The 25,879-nt window shown below is 33.2% G+C and overlaps 1 protein-coding gene across 1 annotated transcript in view; it reads left to right on the top strand.

Annotated features, from left to right (window-relative positions):
* CADM2 (cell adhesion molecule 2) overlaps positions 1-25,879 on the top strand; it is a 1,081,856-nt gene that overhangs the window by 961,604 nt on the left and 94,373 nt on the right. The window contains exon 7 of the mRNA XM_030329992.1: positions 16,669-16,847. Within this exon, the coding sequence (XP_030185852.1) occupies positions 16,669-16,847 (179 nt within the window). The remainder of the gene's footprint in view (positions 1-16,668; positions 16,848-25,879) is intronic.

Raw genomic sequence — 25,879 nt, 5'->3', positions numbered from 1 at the left:
GTGGTTGTGTTAAATATTTTGACTATTATGTTTGCATAATATGTGAAGGAAACAAAATGTGGAAGCTAAAATTAATTCTTAAAAGTGAAATAGAAAAATCTTTTTTTTCAGCTAAGTATCCAAAGCATTCAAAATATTCCAATTTAAGAAACAAAAACCTTTAACAGCACTTCTCAGTTGTGGTGAATTCATTCTTCTTAGAACTCTTTCTTTACTGTTTGTGCCATTCACCTGATTCTGTATATATTTACTTTAGAGAGGATGGGCCAAATCAGTAACAAGGGCATTTTTGAGACAACAAATCTGAGAACACAGTAAAATATCAGCCTTGTTCTTTTGAGGGAAGTGTAGAATAATAAATACCTTTCTCCTTTGAAAAGATAAAGCCATTGTCTAAAGGACACTAAGAAGGAGTCTATATGTACTTTTTATAAAACAAATTCAAAACAAGAGGTGTTCTTAGTATATAATGAGGATAAAACCCTAAAAGTGCTAAAACCACATCAGTTAGATTCTAAATTAATGTTGAATATTCATAATCAAATAGAATTTCTATATGCTAATTATTTCGTGGGTTTTCATAATGTGTTGGTTTCATAAAATCTATCTTCCACAAAGATAAGTGCTCGTTCACATATGCCATTTGTCTGGTAGAACTCTTTTCCTTTATTAATTTATTTATTTATTTATCTATCTATCTATCTATCTATCTAACTGAAGCATAGTTGACATATAACATTATGTTATTTTTAGGTGTACAGTATAGTGATTAGACATTTATATACATTATGATATAAATGCTCACCACAAAGAGTGTAGTTACTATCTGTCACCACACAAAGTTATAATATTATTGACTATATTCCTATACTGTACTTTATATCCCATGACTGTTTTATTTTATAACTGGAAATTTGTATCCCTTAATCCCCTTCACCCATTTTGCCATCCCTCCACACCCTTCCCCTCTGACAAACACCAATTTGTTTTCTGTATTCATGAGTCTTTCTGTTTCGTTTGCTTTGGATTTTAGATTTCACATATAAGTGAAATCATACATTATTTGTCTTTTTCTGTCTGCCTTATTTCACTTAGCATAATGCCCTCTGAGTCTATCCAAGTTGTTGCAAATGGCAAGATTTTCAGCATTTTATGGTTGAGTAATATTCCACTGTGTGTATATGTATGTCTTTTTCATCTATTCATCCATTGATAGATTCTTAGGCTGCTTTTGTGTCTTGGCTATTGCAAATAATGCTAAAATTAATATAGGGTAACATATATCTTTTTGAATTAGTATTTTTGTTTTCTTCAGATAAATACCCAAAAGTAGAATTGCTGAATTATATAGCATTTCTATTTTTAATTTTCTGAGGAAACTCCATACTATTTTCCATATTGCCTGTACCTTTTTACATGCCCACCAACAGTGTACAAGTGTTCCTTTTTCACTACATTGTCACCAACACTCGTTATTTCCTGTCTTTTTGATGACAGCCATTTTAACATGTGTAACGTGATATCTCACGGTGGCTCCGATTTGGATTTCCAAAACAACTAGTGATATTGAACACTTTTTCATGCCTATTGGCCATCTGGTCTTTGGAGAAATGCTTATTAAGTTCCACTGCCTGTTTTTAATCTGTTTCTTTTCCGTGTTGAATCATATGAGTTCATTATATATTTTGGATATTAATCCATTATTGGATATAACACTTGCAAATAATTTCTCCCATTCAGTAGGTTGTCTTTTTGTTTTAATGGTTTCCTTTGCTGTACAGAAGCTTTTTAGTTTTATGTAGACCCAATAGTTTATTTTTGTGTTTCCCTTGCCTGAGGAGACAGATAAAATATATGTGTGTGGGGCGCCTGGGTGGCGCAGTCGGTTAAGCGTCCGACTTCAGCCAGGTCACGATCTCGCGGTCCGGGAGTTTGAGCCCCGCGTCAGGCTCTGGGCTGATGGCTCAGAGCCTGGAGCCTGTTTCCGATTCTGTGTCTCCCTCTCTCTCTGCCCCTCCCCCGTTCATGCTCTGTCTCTCTCTGTCCCAAAAATAAATAAACGTTGAAAAAAAAAATTAAAAAAAAATATATATATATGTGTGTGTGTATGTATGTGTGTGTGTATGTATGTGTGTGTGTGTGTGTGTGTGTGCATGTTTTATGGTTTCAGGTCTTTCATTTAGGTACTTAATCTATTTTGACTTTATTTTTGTATATGGTGGAAGAAAGAATTCAGTTTTTTTACATGCAGCTGTCCAGTTTTCCCAATAGTACTTATTAAAGAGACACTCTTTTCTTCATTATATATTCTTGCTTCCTTTGTTATAGATTAATTGACCATGAAAGTGTGGTATATTTCTGGGCACCTTATTCTGTTCCATTTATCTATGTGTCTGTTTTTATGCCAGTACCATACTGTATCATTTACTATATTTTTGAAGTATAATGCAAAATCTGGTAATGTGATACCTCCAGTTTTGTTGTTCTTTCTCGAGATTGCTTTTGGATATTTGGGGTCTTTTGTGGTTCCATACAAATTTTAGGATTATTTGTTCTAGTTTCATGAAAAATGCTATTGGTATGTCGATTATGAGTGCATTGAATCTATAGATTGTTTGGGGTAATATGGACATTTTACGGTATTCTTTCAATCCATGAGCATGGAATATCTTTCCATTTATTTGTATCATCTTCAATTTCTTTTATCAGTATCTTAAAGTTTTCAGAGTATATGTCTCTTACCTCTTTGGTTAAACTTCTACTTAGTTTTTTTTCTTTGATACAATTATAAATGGGATTGGTTTCTTAATTCATATTTCTGCTAGTTCCAGATTAGTGTGTATAAATGCTACAGATTTATATATATTAATTTTGTATCCTGCAACTTTACTGAATTCATTCATTAGTTCTAATAGTTTTTTTGCAGTCTTAAAGTTTAGTATCATGCCATCTGCAACAGTAAAACTAAGAACATTCTTCTTCTGAAAGCCACATACTCAAACAATCTAACGACATTTTCTTGCATTATACAGGTTTTTACAATGTGAAGTATATTGATTCAATTTTTCACATATAATCTCAATTAAACATAAGCCCCTAACCTTCACAGTTTGAAAAAAATATAAATGGCAAACAATGCCCCAAATTGTAGAAAATATGAATATTTACAAAAGTCTCTAATTAGAATAGGAAGAATCTGCCAGTAATTAATAATGGCTTTACTGCTCAACTCTTGGAAATTCAGAGTACCAGAAATATTTGGGATGTTTCAAGGAAAGAAGAAAGAAAAGAGAACCAAAATAAAAGTAGGAGAAGAGAACAGCAACCACTGTGACTTGTGACAAGCAGATGTCTCTGAAATGGTGTGCTATCACCATCTTCAACTTCATCACTAGCACTCAAGATCAAAGTATAGGGATGAACATTGTGAGGTGACTATATAAAAGCAAGATTAAAAATATAATAGCTGTGCAGCTCTAGGACAAGGAGACAGGCCATAGGAACTCTCACTGTGGGTCAGTGTTTTTCAAATTTCTGGTTGTGTCATAAGAATGAGTCATAAGATCAGTTAACAAATTGTTTTTGAAAGCCAAACATAAAATAGAAAATAATAAAATTGCAAAGGTAAATAGAGAGAAATAAAGAAGAAAAAGAAAAATAAAGAAAATGTCACATTGCATTAAAAAGAGCAAGCTTTTATTTCCTGTATGTGTTTGTGCATTATGTAAGGTTATAAAATATATTTTTCAGTGGATCACACCTCAGAAGGCTTGAAAATAATTGTATTAACACCAACTGACATGAAGCTGAAGTCTAAATCACTTCAGTTCCTCTAAAACAATCAGTATACAAAAATGTATGTTCAGACTGAAGAGATCATAGCTCAAAAAAAAAAAAAAAAGCCACTAGAATGTGATGTTAAATAATGCAGATAAGTTTGATCTTTTGAGAAGGATTTCATTCAAATGATTAAAATATACTTTCAAAAATTTAAGTCTGAATTTCAGTTTTCTTCAGCATTGCTTTATATGGAACATTTAATTCCCCAGCTACCAGATAAATGATGTGCATTTTACTTTTATCTTTCTAAGACCATTGGATTTAATATTAGAAAAGAAACAAGTCACGGAGCAGAAGCAGTTCTATAATAGTAACACACTGTTTAACATAAGTATTACATCTTATAAGGTTAATTAGCATTATTTTTACAGTAGTACAAGTAATGGATTGTAAAGAAACTCTTATATGGAAAATAGGATCCCATCATTGTAATGTAATGTACTCTGGAACTGAATGGGCTTTAGGCATCTGATTAAGATGCTTATAGATACATTGTATATGGCAACAAATTGTCCTTTTAATGTATGTTGATAAAGTGTTAGATTCTGAAAAACTTAGATCCTTAAATTCTTGATTTAAAAAAAAAAAGGTGAAAATGTTCCAAAATCTAGCTTAGCCAAAGGAAGATTTCAGAAGTGGCTAAGTTTCAAATAAGTTGAAAAATATTTTCTTAAGCGTGATTGTTTTTATATATATCATGGCGATTTTAAGTTTATTGTACATACACAGAGGAATTTATTATTGCTTAGATCAGGGAATGGATGTTTGCTCAAGATTTCTTGATCTTTTAACCAGGAATTAATATTTTGTATTTACCAAAGAAAAGAAATGTTAAGTATAGATAAGGCATGGGTAATTGTTTTGCTTTAGCACAAAGCCCTTGAGAGATTATCTTGAGCATTTGTCACAATCTTGAATATTTTTCCTTCAGTGCTAAAATCTGTCACTCCTTCAGGATCATAGCAATCTTATCTTTTCTAGAGATAATCTTTTATTTGTTGTGCCTTAAATTGGCTGGAATTATACAGTTTGCAGTGTGACTGCATTGTTTCTCAAAAGTGTTAAAATAATCATCAATGAACACTATCTTTTCAGTAAAAAGTGGTCCAGGATTTCATAGACACTCTCAAAAGGGCCATTATTTTCAAGTCTTCTAAAGAGCACTTCCCTCTTGCATATAGGTTTTCTGTTCCAACTACAAGCTTTTAAATTTGGAGGCAAGAAGAGCCTTTAAAAAAATAAAAAACAGAATCAAGTAGCATATGCTCAGATTAATCAGGATATAAGTCCTTTTCTTATTTGCTACTGAGGTTTCCAACATAAATGATGAATTTAACTGATGTTATTGTCCTATCTAAATCTAATCTTTCATGTAATGAGACTTCAGCTTGACACTGTAGTCGTGTAATAGTTTATTTCAGGAATTTACATGAGTGAGTAGATAGATTCAGAATCAGAGTGTCAACCTGCAATTTAATGGAAGAAGTAGGCTTGAATTTTCCACTTCAAACTGACTTCATTTATTACTGCATTAAACACCTTTAACCCCGTCAGACAGAAGTACTTTTGGTGATATTTGAGTTAGGGGTTTCATTGTTGAACTTTTTAAACAGGAATCACTGAGATGCTCAAACTGCAAATAGAAAGAAAAAAAAACAAACAACAATACAATTCATTGCTTTTCTTAAAAAGAATTGTGCAGGTTAGGGAAATATCATATCTATGCTGACCAAAGACTAACCTATAAAAATTATGATGATAAAGCATCTGATTGAAGAGCATGTCCACAAACCACTAAACACAAAAGAGCATGGAGGCCAGTGAGGAAAAAAAAGTCTAAGAAACTATTTAACAATTTTTCTCTCTCATACAAAACACACAGAGGCATACTTATTAAATAAGTCAGTACAAATAACTGCAATAGCCTAGAAATACAATGGAAAATTATATATTTAAAAAAGAAATTGTTTAAAATTTCATCTTTTTGGGGCGCCTGGGTGGCGCAGTCGGTTAAGCGTCTGACTTCAGCCAGGTCACGATCTCGCGGTCCGGGAGTTCGAGCCCCGCGTCGGGCTCTGGGCTGATGGCTCAGAGCCTGGAGCCTGTTTCCGATTCTGTGTCTCCCTCTCTCTCTGCCCCTCGCCCGTTCATGCTCTGTCTCTCTCTGTCCCAAAAATAAATAAACGTTGAAAAAAAAATTTTTTTAATTTCATCTTTTTAATTTCTTCAAGCCTCTCCTTTTTTTCTTCACTTACTGTACTATTTCAGCGCTAACTATTTGAAATATGAGGGCAGAGCCAACTTAATTTATGATATTAGCTGTATCAAAATATAAATTTTGTAAAAATACATATTTTAAATATTATATTAAAAAGTTTTAGAAAGCAAAAAATGTATAGATCTAATCACATATTCTAAATAATATTCATAATGATACATGAGCCATATTTTCACAGATCAGAAAAGCAAACAAACTTTGTAAATGCATCAAATACTCAAAGATACAGAGATAATATTTACTTTGACTTTAAATTTGGTTTTTTTAATAATATAAAATTGTTTTTCTCATTGCTTTTCATGCTTATTCTTGCATGATGACTTCAAGAATGGTATTTAAAAAAATAAACCATTTACCCTCTCCTCATTTTTTCTTCACCTTGTTTTGATGTTCTGATAAAGACAAAGAGAAACAGAAACATTTGTTTCATCATGCCTGGGAATTCACCAAATAAGCAAAATGGATGGGAAAAAAGAAAACAGAAATCTTGATAGCATTGAAGACTGGTTAAAGAGAGAAGTAGGTGGTAGAGAGGAATTGAGGATTAAAGGTAAATAGTGAATTCATTAGCTAGGATTGGAAGATTTGATGTGATACTCAGTGAGCTGAGAAGATGGGAGGTTATGATTTGAATACTTGAGATTTTTCAGCCTCATAGTAGTGAAGTAACAAAGATGACTAAGTTTAGTGTGTGACCATGACTGAGGTTAGGCTAATAAAATAATGATCAAATATGAGGGGATGAGGAAACTGAGGGATCAAGGTATTGATGGGTTATAAACGTAAACATTTAAGTCAGTGAATTTTTGAGGAGATTCTTTCTTGTTTATATGACATTATTCTCTTTTGACTTCTCTCAGACCTCTTGGACTTCATTCTCTTTCTTTCTTCATCCTGTAAGTGAAAATATTCCACAATATTCAGTAATCTATCCTTTGGTTTTCCTGCTTGAGCTTGGCTCCAATATCTCTCTAAAATAAATCCAGTTCTGCCCTCAGCCCTGATTTCTAATTTCTCATTTCCTTATTGCTGAATAAAAATGTATTTCTTGATGTTCTTCTAGCACTTGAATTCAGCATATCCCAAAGTAAAATCATCAACTTTCCCTGTCTGCTATATCTCAATTTGTTTTTATCATGATTTATTTTTTGTTTGTCTATTTGTTTATTTGGCTGGTTGTTTGGCGGCATGTTGGTTTTACATTGTTATTTTTTTTCTTATTTAGGACTGAGATTTCTCCTGTTACATAGACTGGGCACCATGAAGAGAGTAGCTCCTCTCTCTTCATTAACGCCGTACATTTTCTCATTCCAGAAAGTTGTGTTTACTTTCCCAAGAGCTATTCTATTATCTTCTGCTTTCCTTTACCACTCCAACTTTATGTAGGACATGGTTTTCACTCTTAAGGACTCAGTATATGGTCTCTTTATTGAACTTCGTTTTTCAGATATTTCACATTGCTATACTTAAAGGAAACTCTGATCAGGAATACTCACTTCTTAAAAGCCTTAGCATAGTACTTTTATTTTTCATAAAGCACAGATATTTTAGCCTTGCATCCAAAGTCAGGCTTGAGTTATGAGCTAAAAAATATACAGTTTTTTTTTTTTTTGGTTCTCTCCTTCAACACGTCTATACCCCAAATCTTTCTATTTCTTTGCTTTCCTACATTGTTCTTTTTATGACCAGAATGTTCCCTACCACATTTCATTCTCTTTCCCATATTAATGACAGCAACAGTCTTTTGGTCTAACACTAAAATAACACTTTTTTTTTTTCATTTTCAGCTTTTGTCTTATAAACTTTGTCTTGGACTAAATTCCTTATAAGCATATTTGGTCCTGTTTTTTCATATCAATTTAATCTTGGCTTTTGATTTTATTATTCCCAATTCAGTGATCCTATTAAGTTACTTTAATTTTGCACCTTTATAATCTGCTATCTTAGCAAATAACAATATTCCTTATTATTAACCCTATTCTCTTCTCTTAGCACTTGTCATATTTAAATCCATATTTTTAACAATATGGCCTCTGGAGGGCAAGCATCTTATCTTGGGTTCTGACTTCTCTTGAACTGGCATCATCCATTTCTATTATCCAAAATCCTACCACAATTAAAGACACTAATCAAGGGGCACCTGGGTGGCTCAGTTGGTTAAGTGTCTAACTTCAGCTCAGATCATGATCTCACGGTTTGTGGGTTCGAGCCCCACATCGGGCTCTGTGCTGACAGCTTGCCCAGAGCCTGGATCCTGCTTTAGATTCTGTGTCTCCTTCTCTCTGTGCCCCTTCCCTGCTGGCGCTCTGTCTCTTTCTGTCTCTCAAAAATAAATAAATGTGAAAAAAGTTTTTTTTTTAAAGACACTAATCAAGAGTTTTATCTTTTGTAAAGCCTGTTGTAATGTCCCTAATATAGGTATGATGAATCTTTATGTTTTATAACTCATTTATGTCACTTACCATGCCCTGTAAGTTTTATGGTTGATGATGATTGATGACATATATCTGATATAAACTACTAAAATGTAATATCACAGAGAGATGTTTATTTTTCTCATATCCCTCATAATTTCTGGTTCAAAAACTTAAACATATTTGTTTGTTGATAGTTGTTAGATATTAATTGTATAAACTTATGAAGTACCTAGTCAAGAATATATAGGCATACTTAACAACAAAAATCTTCATTCATCTCTTATCTGTTTTAAGATTATAAGAGTAGAACATTTTCTGGTAATTAAACTCATCAAGACTCATTGAAGACTACTTTAAATGTTTCTGAAGTTTTGTTTTCCTTTGAACAAAACTGTGTCTATAAAGACAGACACATAAATATTTCATTGATTACGTTTTGAAATGAACCTCAGCCGCAATAAGTAGAATATTCAAAGTTAACTTGGATAATATAAAAACTCCTTGATATTTTAAGAATTGCTTCCATAAAAAGTATGAAATCCATATTAGGAATGAAAAGAAAGCAAATTTCACCACAAATAAGTTTCCCAACAATCAAATCTGATGAAAAATTGTAGCTTGATGAATTCTCCAAGGTCCTAGATCAACATTTTACAATAATTAAGAATATGACTTTATATATACGTAGAGTGTTCTTTACAAATCATTTGCAATAATCTCTCATTTGACCCTCAATAACAAAATAATCTTTTGTATATCTTTAAACTTGAAGCAGTTAATGTAATAAATCACTCAAAAAGTAATCCCTTTCATTCTTTTCCTGTGTGGCAGCTACATCTTTTGCTTCCAATAGAGACCCATTACAAAATTATATTTTGAATTGGCCTCACAGCTCTAAGAAAAGCTACTCCTTGAACTTGCTTTGTATTGATATATTAAATTTTAGGAAAAGGAGTAAACAATACCAGCTACTAATTTTTTTCCTCTTCTCTTTTTTTTCTTCTACTTCACTTGGTTGGCAATGTTTGGGCTGTGGTTTGTGGATGCAACCTCCATGAACTCAATGAAGGTGTGCCCGGGCTAGATTCCCTGAGAATCCTTCTTCCCAGAAGCCCATAAATTTAGGTTTTTCAACTTGACCCAAATTTTAAAGTCACTTGTAAAGTTGAATTTAAATTCTCTCCCTCCATTTTTCTTTCTCTCCCTCCATTTTTCTAAAAATCTGATAGCAAAAACATAGTTTTATATGTAGACACTTCAGTATAATTTCTTGATTTAAACGTTTGTGCTTAAAGCAGGAAAAGGGATCAAGACATTTATGTAACTTCTAGCATCTTCTTTCACTTTAGAGTAAAAATATCACAGGAGGGGCGCCTGGGTGGTTCAGTTGGTTAAGCATCCGACTTCGGCTCAGGTCATGATCTCGCGGTCGGTGAGTTCGAGCCCCGCGTCGGGCTCTGTGCTGACGGCTCAGAGCCTGGAGCCTGTTTCAGATTCTGTGTCTCCGTCTCTCTCTGACCCTCCCCCATTCATGCTCTGTCTCTCTCTGTCTCAAAAATAAATAAACGTTAAAAAAAATTTTAAAAAATCACAGGAAATAGAGGAGTAGTGGCCTTAAAAAAAATCTTCCTAGTATTAAATCTTCAATCACATCGTCTACCACCAGGGAATTTTAAACTGAAATAAAGGCAATAGTCATCTTCATGTGCCATACAACAATAAGTACATAAGTATATGAGGCACCAAGTTATTAACTATGATTCCTTGATTTGTCTTATATGAAAGAAATGTAAGATACATGTATTTGTAAATTTCTTTCTTTCCTTTTGAACTTTGAGCCAGAACAAGATGTTTACTTGGATACTATTACAGTGACTTATTTTTTTTCTTTCACTTAGGAAAAGTAAGTTTCATTTTCATAAGACTTATTTTAGTGTTAGATCCCAACATGTACTGTGCTTATGAAGGAAAAGACTCTGCAGAGCTCAAAGGGGATAGAACCATTTGGGGAAAGAAAGATACTGGAGGGTATATCCATTTCCCAGTTTGGAAGACCTTTTACTGTTGTCTACTTCTATCAGGATACCTGGAGAATTATTTTTTAGAGATCTGCATTATGACACTTGCTTTTCAGTAACTGAATTGCTTATTCTTATTCTTCGCAAGCCTGAGCCTAAAAGAGGATGAGAGCTAAGAAGGCAAAGCAAGATTCCATTCCCATCAATACCTAGGGAGTAATGATCCCATATGCAGTTGGAAGAATCAGAAGGACTATGCCTATGGTATAACTGTATAGAATAAATGCTCCAAAAAACAAATTAAAAATTTCAGTGGAAATGAGTAATCAGTGGAACTTGTATCAGTGGAACAGTTCAAGATCTTAAATAGACTGCTAGCTTAGTCTTCTAACACTGATTTATAAATAAGGAGTTATTCAAGATGTCAGAGAATCTATTATTAGATATCTAGAAAACAAAACACTAAGTTAATTTTTTTTAATCTGTTAAGGTAAAACAACTCTACCAAGACTTTAGAAAGTAAGAGAATGAATGCACAAGCGTGTTTAGTTTCTTCTTTCACTTTTGTTGTTGTGGTGGTGGTTGTTGTTATTGTTGTTTTTTTATGTTGTTGTATGAAGAAACTGCTGCAAAATGTCATTAGGTGCATAAGGAAGGGAAAAAAAAAACACATCTCTTTAGCCCTATAGATATGGTAGACAGGATCATAAATCAAATGTTATCTCCTACAGAAGATTTCCAAATTCTAATATCAGGTCTTTTTAAGGGGAAACTGAATTGACTATATTAATGTTCTCACTATGGAGTTATATAGTGTTATCTCATGCTTGATGCAGTGTCACTGTCCTGTTACTCCTGGTGTCTAGCTCCTACTCTTTTTCAGCCTTATCACATAGAAACTATAGACTGGAACCACTTTTTAAATGATCTCCTTTGGTTGCCTGAACAGCAGGGAAGATTGTTATTCATTTGCAGCAAGAAACTCAATCATTTCTGGGTTCCAATTAGAGAAAGCCTAGGGGCCCTCTTTATAAAGATGAAACACAAATTGTATCAAGACTTGCTAAACCACTTAATATTTTTATGGTGATATTAAGAAGCTTGAACATTTTAAGTACTAATTGGAATATGTGTAGAGTATGTTTAATCGATGTATAAACTCTAACCTCCATTTCATTAAAATTGCGTCTTATGGTGCTTTTTTTTTTTTTTTTTTGCCACCTTGAAGATTTACTATACAGAGTAGGATCAAGAATCCTGCAATGTTCAGTGTCAGCAGTGACTTACGCTGCTAAAATCTTCTTTTAACCATTTATACAGGTGCTTTTTCATTATTTTCTAAAAAAGAAAATTATATTTTTAGAAAATATTTTTTAATATAGACTGACAACTTAAGTGTTGATCTAGAGCTTTGACTTCATTTCTATGTACACAATGTAAAAATAAATATCTAAATTTAATTATATGCTTACAGGGCCATATGCTTTTAAGATGTAAATGAAATCTTGTAAGCAGAAGCAGAGAAAAATTATGACAGGTTGGATTTGAGGGGTATAATTTTGATTGTATGGAAATGTATAGATATATACATATAATTATGTCTGTGTATGTTTAAAAATTCTAACTTACACATCAAAGAAGTATTGCCTCTTAATAAAATACTTCCATTGAGTAGCATTTTAAGGATGAATCTTTTCAAATTCTAATTATCCTTAATATAACTTATTTTAATGTTGGCCTTATGTAGCTTTGTAGAAAAGACATACCTTCTAATATTTCTATTATATGCAGTAAGTCATAGTTTTATTGTGCCAGTTTTGCCTCCTTAAAAGGTACAATATTACCCAGGGTATCAGTTTTTTTGTTTTTTTTTTTAAGTTTATTTACTTTGAAAGAGACAGCTCCTTTGTGAGCAAGGGAGGGCAGAGAAAGGGAGAGAGAGAATCCCAAGCGTGCTCCAGGTTGTCAATGCAGAGCTCAACTTGGGGCTCGATCCCATGAACTCTGAGATCATGACCTGAGTTGAAATCAAGAGTAGGTCCCTTAACTGACTGAGTCATTCAGGTGCCCCCAGGCTATCAATTTTAAAATAAGAATTAGTAAATTCAAAGATCAACTAGCGGATGTGGGATACATGGAGCAAGTTGAGAAATATTAGTGGTTTGGGTTTTATTAAACATACTATGAGAGTGAGTTGTCTATATAATTGGATGATATAAATCATTGTGTTTTTTCAATATTTTTGGATAACTAGTTTTTGGTTTATTTGTTTTCCCTAAAGTGCCTCTTCAGAAGTTTCACAGGCACAGCCCTGATCATCTTGTTTTCTCTTTGTTGTCTCCCCAAGTGCTTTTACTGCTTAAACTAAATGATTCTTTCATCACATTGTTGATCTACTTGTTTTGATACTATTTCCTGTATCTTTTATTACTTGGTTTGTAACTTTTATCACTTCTACAGCATTTTGTCAGAAAAATACATAACCTTTGTCTTGGTAAAGGTGTTATAGTTGTAGGCATCACTTATCAAGATAGATGTCTTAATTGTATTCATAATAACAAAACAGAGTAAATGTTTTCACCAAAATAAATAAATAATTAAAGGTTTCAAAATAATTTCTGATAATGTGATAAAATCATGTTCAAATAGAATATTTGTCATATAAGTACCAGGAAAATATTCATCATGTTAGAAAGCAAGAGGTAGCGGACAAAGCATTGACTACAGAGTCAGACCAGGGTTTGGATACATCTCTGATGCATATTCTTGCATGCATTAAATTAAAAAAAATTGTATCCAAGTGTTGTTGGGAGAAGTATAGAACATATTAATAACATATCTAGGATAGCTACCATTATCAATACATGGTGGTAGGTATTATTAACTGTTCCTATAATTAATAATTACATAAGTATGTAAAATATTTGAAGATAGAAGTCAATGTTTCATTTATTCTTTCTTCCCTAAAAGCAGGTTTTGAGATGGTAATTATTTGCAATAATTTAATTAAAAGAGAACTATCAGTTTCTATAAGTTCCTAAAATCTTTTGTTAGATTCTACATATAAGTATGATCATACTTTGTCTCACTATTTCACTTAGCCTAATGCCATCAAGGTCCATCCATGTTGTCTCAAGAAAGTAGGATTTCCTTTTTTTTAATGGCTGAATAATATTCCGTTATATTTGGAATATATTTTCTTTATCCATTCACCCATTGATGGACACATAGGTTATTTCCATGTCTTGGCTATTGTAAACAATGGTGCAATGAACATAGTGTGCAGATATCTTTTTGAGATAGTGATTTTGTTTCCATTGGATATTTACTCAAAAGTGGAATTTCTGGATCAACTGGTAGTTCTATTTTTAATATTTTGAGGAACTTCAATGCTGTTTTCCGTACTGGCTGCACCAATTTATATTCCCACCAACAGTGTGCAAGGGTTCTTTTTTCTCTACATCTTCTCTAACCTTTCTTATTTCTAGACTTTTTGATAATAGGTATTATAACAAGTATGAGGTGATATTGCATTATGGTTTTGATTTGCGTTTATCCAATGATTAATGATGTGGAACATAGTTTTACGTAATTATTGGCCATTTGTACGTCTTCTTTGAAAGAATGTTTATTCAATTGCACTGCCAATTTTTTTAATTAGGCCATTTTTTTGCTACTGAGTTGTATAAATTCCTTATGTATTTTGGATACTTACTCCTTTAGCAGATATAAGATTTGCAAATATTTTCTCCCATTCCTTAGATTGCCTTTCCATTTCATTAATGGTTTCCATTTTGTGCAGAAGCTTTTTCTTTATATATTTTTTTAAGTTTTTATTTAAATTCCAGTTAGCAAACACACAGTGTTATATTAGTTTCAAGTGTACAATATAGTGATTCAACACTTCCATGCAACACCTGGTGCTCCTTAATCCCCATCACCTAATTTACCCATCCCCCCAGTAACCATCAATTTGTGCTCTATAGTTAAAAGTCTGTCTCTTGATTTGCCTCCCTCTTTCTTCCCCTTTGTTCATTTTTCTTTCTTAAATTCCACATATGAATTAAGTCATATGGTATTTGTCTTTCTCTGACTTACTTTACTTAACATAATATCTCTAGCTCCATCCATTTTGCAAATGGCAAGATTTCATCCTTTTCGATGGCTGAGTAATATTCCATTGTGTATATATATCACATCTCCTTTATCCATTCATCTGTTGGTGGACATTTGTGCTGTTTCCATAATTTGGCTATTGCAGATAAAGCAGCAATAAACATCAGGGGTACACATGCAGAAGTTTTTAGTTTGACATAGTCCCATTTGTTTATTTTTGTTTTTGTTGCCTTTGCTCTTGTTGTCATCCAAAAGATAATTGTCAATACCAATATCAAGAAAATTTTCCCTATTTTTTTCCCTAGAAGTTTTAGTTTCAGAACGTAAGTTCAAACTTTGATCCATTTTGAGTTGATTATTGTGTAAGGTAGACACTCAGGATCCAGTTTCATTCCTTTGCATGTGGCTGTCCAGTTTTCCCAGCACCCTTTATTGAAGAGACTGTCATTTCTTCATTGCATATTCTTGCTGCCTTTTTCAAAAAGTCATTGGCCATATATGTGTGAGTTTATTTCTGGACACCCTAATTTGTTCCATTGACCTATATGTCTGCATTTATGCCAATATCATACTGTTTTAATTACTATAGCTTTTTAATATAGTTTGAAATCAGAAAGTGTGATGCCTCCAACATTTTTCTTCTTTAAGATTGCTTGCCTATTCAGGGCTTTTTGTGGTTCCATAGACATTTTAGGATTGTTTTATTTCTGTTAAAAATGCCATTGGAATTTTGATAGGGACTGCTTTGAATCTGAAGATCACTTTAGTAGTGTGGAAAATTAAAATTAATTGTTCTAATCAATGAACACGGGTTATCTTTCCATATGTATGTGTTCTCTCTAATGTCTTTTATCGATGTCTTATAGCTTTTAGTGTACAGATTTTTTACTTCCTTAAATTTTTCCTAAATATTTTATTCTTTTCGATGCAATTATAAATAGGACAGTTTTCTTAACTTCTTTCTGATAGTTCATTGTTAATATATAGAAATATAATTGATTTTGTATATTGATTGTGTATACTGTAACTTTACTAAATTCATTTATTAGTTTTAACAGTTATCAGTGAAGTCTTTGAGGTTTTCTCAATATCATGTCATCAGCAAATAAAGGCAATTTTACTTTTTCCTTTCCTATTTCTATGCCTTTATTTTTTTTCCCCACTTAATTGTTCTGGCTAGGACTTCCAATTCAATGTCAAATAAAAGTGGCCAGAGAAGGGAGGATAGGGTAGTGGGTAAAGGTGGTCAAAGGTACAAACTCCCAGTTGTAAGATAAATAAGTTCTGGGAGTATAATGTACAGTATGTTGGCTATAATTAACAATATTGTATTTTCTATTTGAATGTAGCTCGAGAGTAGCTATTTAAAGTTCTCATCACAGGAAAAAATATAACTATGTGAGGTGATGGATCTTAAGTACGGCTATTGTAATTATTTTGCATTATATACATATATCAAGTCCTTCTGTTGTACACTTTAATACAGTGTTAGATATCAATTGTATCTCAATAAAACTAGGAGAATAAAAGAGAGAACTTCCAGAAAAAGCCTTGAGGGGGATGAGAAAGGCAGGGAACGGAAGTGGGAGAAGCTTCAGGTGGTCTTAGGCGATTTGTGTCACCGTGGTAGCCCCAGGTGGAAAAGCATAATTGTACTTCTGGAAACGGCTTCTCCAGTAACCGCAGGATAGTCCTCCAGAAATTAGTAGGTATGAGTCATCAGCATCAGGATCAGGACCACAGGATGCTAAAATGACTCTACAAGTTAATTCCTTCATATGTGTCTGCTTAGCTAAGCAGAATAAAATTAAATTATATCTACCATATCTCCAGATATTCTCTGTGAGAGCATGGTGGTTGTTTGGTACCTTACAGAAGTTAGCATATGGCTATGCACAGAATCATTGTTAAATATTTAAAAATTGCTTGATTTAGTTAATTTACGCAGTATGAAACCTTTCTCATTTTTCCTTTCTATATGCGTATTTAAATCTAATAGGCCAGAACCTGTTTTGTGGACAAAGGATGGTGGAGAATTGCCAGATCCTGACCGAATGGTCGTGAGTGGTAGGGAGCTAAACATTCTTTTCCTGAACAAAACGGATAATGGTACATATCGATGTGAAGCCACAAACACCATTGGCCAAAGCAGCGCAGAGTATGTTCTCATTGTACACGGTGAGTACTTTTTTGACATCGTTATATGAGAAAAAAATGAATGACCTGAAAGACTTTACATTTATCACAATCTTTAGAATATTAAACAAAAATTTAAACGGGTTTTCTTTTTCTTTCAGGACTTTTCATAAAAGATTCACAATTAACGTGTTCCAAGTCAAAGTAATAAAATAAAATTACAGCATACACTAAAAATAAAAATTAATTTTGTAAAAGGTTTTCTTTATTACAAATATATACGTTTTGGTGGTGATGAGTAAATAATAGTGGTTTTCTTTAAATTTTACAAATAAATGCTTTTAGTTATAAATCACAATCATGAAAGCTATATTTACCTTAAGTTAATTTTGGTTGTATTATCATAAAAATATATACTTTGCTATCACAATAACTGTTTTCACAAAGAAAGACAGCATGTTACTGAACTGTAGCAAAGACAGAGGTGTGCAGTACTGGTAATTACACTAATTTCTTATGAACAATGATTTGAAAGACCCACATATATTTTTTCTTCACTGAACTAATCTCACAATTTGAGTAAACATAACAAAATGCCAAAAACAAATATCAATACCCAAGATTAAGAGAATCTCTGTTTTTCCAAACCTCCAAAAGCCACAATTATTGTCTATGAGATAGCTTTAACATATTGCTGGATAGAGATGAACTTTTATGAGGTTGATAACTAATGCTATAGACAAAATTAGTCAAGTTTCTTTATTGCAAGACTTCTCAGAGTTTATTAAATATGCCAGGGTATATTGTGAATTTCTAAGAGAAAGAAGCATTAGATAATGGAAGGATATAAGGTATATTTCCCCATGAAAACCTTTTGGAAGACTAGTTTTGTGTCTTACACAATATTAAAGTATTCCAAATGAGTGTTGTATAAAGCATGATGTTATAGTAAATCCAGTATATCTTAAAAATCATGGAGAGAGGTTGTTTATTTAATATTTTCCCATGAATCTAATTATAAAATATTATACAAAACATGAATTATTTCTCTACCTTTCCAAAAAAGAATTTTGGGGGTAAAGTCTTATTCTTTATGAAGGGATTGTATTTTAGGAAAAAAAAATTAATCTAGTTTGTGTTTTTTCCCCAGAGATTTATTTTGTTATGATGCAGACCAAAACTGGGGAAAAATAATATATTGAATCAATATACAAATTTAATATTTCCAAAGTACTTTGGTGTAGGCAGTCTCTCACTTCTTAATAGCACTTTGGTTATTGAAGGCAGAATAAGGCTTGCAGTAAATAGACTGTCCACATATGAACTATTTAAAGATAGAGCTGAGAGGTTGATTTCTACCATCCTATGAATTGTGCAGATTACAACTTTGGGGAAAGATCAGCCTAATCAAATTAGAGTCATAAACCGGAATTAAATGTGGTAACCCCCTGCAGACACACCCTGTCAGGCTGACTGCCAGAGAGAATGTCACAACCACTGGGTGTGTCAAGAAGATAAGTGAGATCCTTGAAGCAGGACCCAGGAGTAGCTTTCAGTTCATGCTGACCTGTATGTTTAGATCATGCAGTCATGGGAGTGTAGTCCAATTCACTCCTAACTTTCTAAGAGCTTCTCACTAACAGTTTTTGGGAACCTGGGGGCATGTTGTATAGCATGTCACATTGTGTCGAAAGCAATGTGACATAAAAAATATAAAGAATTAGAAGGGAAGTGACAGACAAAATTACATACTTAGATGAAAAGTATGTCATTCTTTTTCTTTTCTTTTTTTTTTTTTTGTAAGTAATTCAAGTGGAGCAAATGCATATGTTTTCCCAGTGTTTGCAAGCTAGCCAACAGCATGATTTCCTAAGTAGCCAAGCTACCTTTAGGTATTTGGCAGTTGACATATTTCTAATAAATACTTCTCTAACCACTTTGTAAGAAGTCATTTCTGGCTTTGCTTTTTGAACTACAATTCATCAAAAGCACCCCATGGATTAATGTTATTCATGCTGCTAGATAAATGCTGTGAAGTTCAACAGTAGTTTACCTAGGATTATTGACATGCGTAATGAGAGGCTCGATGAAACAGTGAAGCCATATTACACTGTGTTTAAAAAGGGCTCCAATTGGGTTCATTACAAAATAAAGGTTTTTTTTGTTTTTTTTTTTTTACCCTTTGCACACAGGGTATAATGTTTCATTAGTCACTGGTTGTATAAATATAAAAAGCTACTCTCTTCTGTTAATGGTTTGGCTGTTTCAAAACCCTACTAAATGATGAAATTTGAGTGGCATTTCGATCTATAATGAATGCTGTATGCATTTCGGAATGGAGTGATAAGTGATCATTTGTGAGAACTTTACCCTTTTATCTTTTACACCGAGGTTGATTTTACATTAGCTGTGATAATTTAATATAGCTCTAGCACAGAAGGGCCTTTCATGAGCTGAGACTGTGTCTTTGACTCTACCACAGTTGCCTAGGTTCTATTGATTCTTAACTTGATGGAGGTCTGAACACTTTCCTGTGAAATCATCTGCTATCTAGATGCCATCCTAATGGTTAGATTTTATTCTTTGGGTGTCAATGGAAGTACATTATTTAAATGTTGTCACATTTAGTTGTTAACAGCGCTGACATTTTGTGTTATGGTCACTGGAGGGCTTTTCTCCCCTTCTCCTAATTACACCTCTACAAATTTTAGCTTTAGAACTACAGATGGTAATTTGAAACTGCCAGTCTAAAATTCACCCTCAGTGAAGGTCTAACAAAATTTAGCATACAAACACTTGCTGGATAAAACACTATATTTATGAAATATTTGTATTGTGCAGGTTCCATTGGGAAAGAAGGTACCATTTTTCACTTAACAGGCTCAGCAATGGAAAAATCTAGCTGCTAATTTGGTAGCCTCAGTTATTCTATTAATTCATGTGAACAGAATAGGGTTTTTTTTCCTTGTTTTTTGCTTTTGCATAAAAATATTGAAGTCATTCTTATGTTTTCATTGGTATCATGCTATTTATTTAGGGAGGCTGATTATTTCCATGTTAATGGTGTTTAAACATGCTGTTGCATTACTGTTTTTACTATTTGGAGAACTCAGATCAAAAGAAAAATTCTTTCACCAAATAAATCTTTAACATTTATCTACTGAATACAAAAGCACTATAGGTGAACAGAACTCAAGAAGTTTAGAATTGAATATGGAAGATAAGTTAAGCTTTCAAGTAGATATAATATCATAATAAAAGAACTAGAGGAGTATGGACTTACAATGATGTAGCTGTTCAGAGTCTTTGAAAGTATGGTCCAAGTATCTGGACTAAAAAAAAAAAAATAGTAACAGAGCACTTCTGAATTATTAAAAGACAAATGGTGTACATCATTAATGGAAGTACCCAACACAGGGCCAGGTGCATAGATATGCAATAAATCAAACTATTCTTATCATGTTACTAGTAGCCTTATGATACCAAAAGACATCTCGATCTAATGCTCTAGTAAAAAACTTCGCCAAGAGTTGCATACAATTTAGTGCCCACAGTCTTCCCTGTCTGGTACCCAGAGCGTGAATTAGGTTATCTAAGAACAAGACAATTGTAAATTCTTGCTAACTAAGCAGTAGAGAATATCTTGAAGAGAGTGCAGGAGAAAAGTTATAATTACTTCTTTGTCTAATGCAGCATCAAGTTCAGAGGGTTTAGATACAGTATCTTCTCCCCAAGAAAAGAGCTCCCAGATGCGCATCCTTCAAGTAGAGAGAACATGGAAGATGCTATTTTATCACACAAGGAATGGCTGCAGAGAATTACAGATGACCTTAGGCTAATCTTATTTTGTGGATGGAGGCAACTGAAGTCTTTATATTTATTTGTCATCAATTGATGTGGATATATGTTCTTTTGAAAGTGTCAGAAACATATAGCACCCAGGAAAACTTGAGAATGAATATGGAAAGTGAGAAACACAAATCAGTACACTTGCTTCGTATCTTTAACTTCGTTCTCATCACCCAGTATCTTTCACCTCCCTTTGCCCTCATGCTAGAGAAATTTGGAACCACTCCTCAAAATACAAATGGAAGAGGAACAGATGCTGGAACTCTTTGGTAACATCTGTACCTTCAAAACCCTCCCTAAGATTTGGAAAGAAATATAGCAATGAAGTAGAAAAGAAATAAGTATTTTATTTCTTCTTCTACAGTAGTGGCACTAACTATGGCAGGCCTAGACTGTAGGAGAGAGTAACATGGAGTCAGATTAGAGTTTCAGTGGAGAACCCACTCCACTCAGAACCCAACTCAGCGTTGTCTCAGACAGTCATAACATAGTTGAGCACGATTCTAGAAAGGTTTGCATATTTCCCATCTCTCTTCAAACATATTCTTCCTGTTACCATAAGAATCCTTATATGAGATTTAAAATTATTTTGCTACTGATCTAATATTCCTTTCCTTCATTATTTTTCTACTTGTGTGGATAAGCTTTTGAAACAATTCATTACTTCTTCATTATCTTAACTTACTATTCTTGTTGTGAGTGAAATTGCCCACGACAGACCCTGCCATGTTTTTACTTTTATGTGTAGATATTTTGCCTTTGTAGCAAATTTTAGTTTTACAACCACATAAAAACTAGTAAAATCCTCCATAACTAGTATAATTATAGTAGAAAGTAAAAAATAATAAAAAGTTTCTTTATATTTCTGTAACGTCAATCAGTTTACTGACAGTCACTGACTTGATATCTCTAACATATCACTTGACAGTTACCGTTTGTTTTATGTATTTGATCATGTATCTGTTGAAATGAATACTGATGAAAATATGATATTGCTTTTTTATGTTTCCAGGATAATTTACCTCAGAAATAACACACACACACACACACACACACACACACACACACACTATATAGGATCCATCACATTTTATTGTTAGTTAATAAGAACCATCATAAAAAGAGTGTTTCAGATTTTTAATAGAGAGAATATTACTTCTAGAAATATCTGTGTGTTTTAGTCTAGTGAAAGGTATCAAGCTATTAAATATGCCTTTTCAGCTTTTAAAAATCAATATAACTACCATTTTCATTTCACTCTGTTGTTATTATAAATAATAAATGTCAGAAATACTCAGAGACAGAGTTATACACACAAATATTGCATAGTCCTGCATTAAGCCAAGCACCTAGCTTTGTTGCATAGTTTAGACATATATCTTTTTCAGAGATTATACGTAAGTATAGGCCCACTTTCAGTCCTCAGTGCTGAAATTTTCCCTTTCACTTGATTTGCTTACCATGGGAGAGAGGCAAACGGAGTCATGGAGGGTAGGCTTTCTTTCACTTCAGCAAAAACCTCCAAGTCATCTATCACCTCCTTCAAAGTTTCGCTAGAGTGTAGAACATAAGTTCAGTTGCTTTAGGGTTATTAGTACCTGATCCTAAATTAGGAAAATAATTAATACATGTATAGGTGAGTGAGGTAATAATTATGAAACAGATTAGGGCTATCATAAACTAATACCTTAAACTTGTTTTTAAACTTCACTTACCATAAGAACTAAGCAAATATGATTATGATATGTACATTTCTTGTCTTGAAATATATGTTACACATATTCATGTCATGATTATCAATGATTTTAAAACTCTTGAGAACTTTCATCACATTAAAATGAAAAATGTACCTCTGTGCTTCCTAGTAAATATGTAGCTAAAAAGTTGGCAGTAACATGTACATTTACCATTACATTTATCTAGCAATGAAACATTTGGAAACATTGAGAGCATTGCGAGACTACATGCCTTTTTTTTTTTTTCCTCTTAGTTGTGGTGTTAGGCAAGGTGCAACAGATCACTGTGGAACTAAGAGAATGAGTTCATATGGGTAGGTGGCCAGGGAGAAAGAGAAGTCTGGATTACGGACAGATGCACAACCTAGTAAACATTAAAAAGGGATTCAGCTAAAATCTGTTCCCTCACATGGAAACAGACCTACCAGTTGGTAAATTAATTCTGTGTAGTCATAATGAGCATTTTTCCTTTGGAGAAGCTTTCTTTAGATGTGTCAATGGGAAAATACACAGTGTGGGAAGAAAAGGAGAGAAAAGACATCCATATGGAGCAAAAAACAGTGCACTCGTGGGAGAGCCCTATGGTTGCTGCCCTCATCTCTGGTGGAGAGTTTGCAGACAGTAAGCTAGTTGGACGAGTCTTAAAACAGTGCCTTCTTTAATTGCTGAGATAAAACATCAGTTCTGGACATGAATACAGTAGGGAGAGCCTGTGGGAAAGGCACACCTCTGCATAAATATGCTGTTGAACTCTGCAGAGAGAAGTGGAGTAGGATCAAATAGTGGAGACAGGAGCACTTTTGCATTATAAAACATTTTAAAAGTTGCATACGTGCAGGCATACATATCACCGTGTGAAGGTTTAATTCCATCTCTTTGTTTTGAGATGAGCATGAATTGTATAAAATGAGGTTTTACCTTCAGAGTAAAATTCCCGTTCAGAGATAGCACTCAACCATTCTGCAGTAAATGTTTCGATGGTACCTACCTCGACCACTGGCTAAAATGTCCATGGGGAAAACCCTCATTCCTGCCTGAAGGGAGGAGAGTCCATCACCCAACAATTTTAGCATTGTAAATATCTTTTCTTGCACTATTTATACATAATCTTTTCTATCAGTTGCAGTAAGGTAAACAGAAGAATAGAATCCATGACTCTCAGTCTTGCTAGATTTTTTATGTGGAAATAAGGTGAGTTTGTAGCTTTTCAAAGATCTACAAAGCTCTTGCACTCAAGTGTATGAGCACTAATTGGCAAATTCATTTAAGAATTCAAGCAATATTCAATGGCCCAATGAGGAAAATTGAAGCATCTGTTTTCAGAAATAATGGCACACCTAACTAGAAGATACATATTTTTCATGCAACCTGCTTAGTAGCTTCTTACAGTGTAATTTTTACTAACATTGTAACAACACATCATGTGCTTGTTCCAGAACCTAACTAAGAACTATCCTTGACTCCACTTGAGGCCAATCTCCAATTCATCAGCAAATTCTGATGACACTATTTCCAAACCATGTGTTCAGTATGTCCACTTGTCTCCATTATTCTCTCTAGCCTACACTATTGACTTCCATGTCTACAATCTCTTTCCCACACATATAAATGTTCTAAATACACATTCCTTCATATATTTCCCCTAAGTTTTTCCAAAGGCATTTCATCACACTTAGTGTAAAACCCAAATCCTTATTAACCTAGCTTACCAAACCATACACAATATGCTACTGTCTACATATGTGACATCTCATTGCTCTCTACACAATCACTTGTTTCTCTGGATCTCCTTCAACTCCTCTAAGACGTCGAGCTCAATCTCTTTTAAGGAAGTTTGCTTCTGTCCCGAATGCTTGTCCAGGAAATACAAGGAATTCTGTCACGAACACGGGTATTTGCAAGAGTGATTTCTTATCATTCAGATCTCAGATTAAATGAATCTTCCGAAAAAGGATATTTTTGTCCCACTCCAATCTAAAATAGCGCAAATCACACATTGCTTAATTTTAATTCTCTGCAGGGCATTTATCATTATTTGGTATTTTAGTTGTGTATTTGTATATTTGATTGTATAAATGTGTATGTATACATATATGTATGCATTTATGTTTATATATATATATACATATATATATACCTGTTTACATGAATATATTCTATATCCAACCAGTAGATTATGACTTTCTTGAAAGCAGAGATCTTATGAGTTTCATTTTTCTCTGTATCTCTAGCTTTTAGAACAATGCCTTCTAAATAGTAAGCAATCAGTAAATACTTCTCCAATGATTACATTTCTTTGTCTCTGTGTATCTCTATCTTTGTCTCTCTCTCTTTTTCAACAGAAGAAACTTTAATAAAATGTGTATGAATGTATACATATATACATACACAAATGCCCATATTCACATATATGCATATGTGTGTGTGTCCATATATACTGCCTTGACTTCTGAGCAAAAATGGGGAAACTGATATTCATTCTTTGGTCACCCAAATCAAGACCTTTAGGTTTCATCTCCTATTAGGAAAAGAAGTGAGATCTAGAGATATATTTATTTGGCAGTCCATATGTAAATGATGCCTTATACAGTTAAGCAGTATATGAAACGAACAACTGTGTATAGAATAATTAATATCTTTAATAGAAATCCTAGAAATTAGAAGACTTATATAATTGACTTCACATGTCTGTTCATTTTTTTTTTTTTTTTTTGCAAAATTATGAGATTATTGCTTACTAACAATTGGATTTATTTTCTTTGGAAATCTGTAACATCACTTATAAAGATAAGATTTATTTCTGGCCAAATATAAAGTGTTTTCTGAAAATCTACATCACAATGCTATAGTACCTAATATTTTATTATTTCAGGAAATCTTTCTTGAGTATCTACTACATACAAAGTGCTAGGCCAAGCACTGCAGAACCTATAATGAATAAATAAACACTCCCTGGACTTCTCAGTAAAAATGAACAAAAGTGAAGTGTTTTCACCCCAATCCTTCACCATGATGCAACTTCAGAGATGTTTTTAGGATCCCTTCATTAATTGTAATATTCCAAGAGACGCATTCAGGAGAATATGAAATTCTATAGTTAGAAATACTTCAGTAAAATATTCACTTTCTTGTTTAGAGCATGTCTTAGATGTAAATAACTTGGAGAAGGTTATCAGTTTGTATAACTAAATCCCATGTGGAAACCAGTTCATTTAATAATCTATTGTAAGATTAGGAAAGACCTTTCTTTATGTTAGAACTCTGAATATTAGGGATACAGGTCAGGATCTAGATTTCTCCATCAGTGTGTTTCTACTAGATCACACTTCCCTTGTGTATTTTCAGATTTGATTTGAGTTTTTTCTTTAATGGATGACAGAACTATTCTCCAAAAAACAGCCTTTCATTCTTACAGAACTTAAAGTGTTTGACCAACTCATCTGATTTATTTTGGTAAAGTACTTTTAAGAAGGAGCTCACAGTATTGAC

Source organism: Lynx canadensis, chromosome C2 (assembly GCF_007474595.2).
Source record: "Lynx canadensis isolate LIC74 chromosome C2, mLynCan4.pri.v2, whole genome shotgun sequence".
NCBI classification, from domain to species: Eukaryota; Metazoa; Chordata; class Mammalia; order Carnivora; family Felidae; genus Lynx; species Lynx canadensis.
The sequence above is the reverse complement of the archived record's forward strand: the minus strand, read 5'-3'. Positions and strand labels throughout refer to the sequence as shown.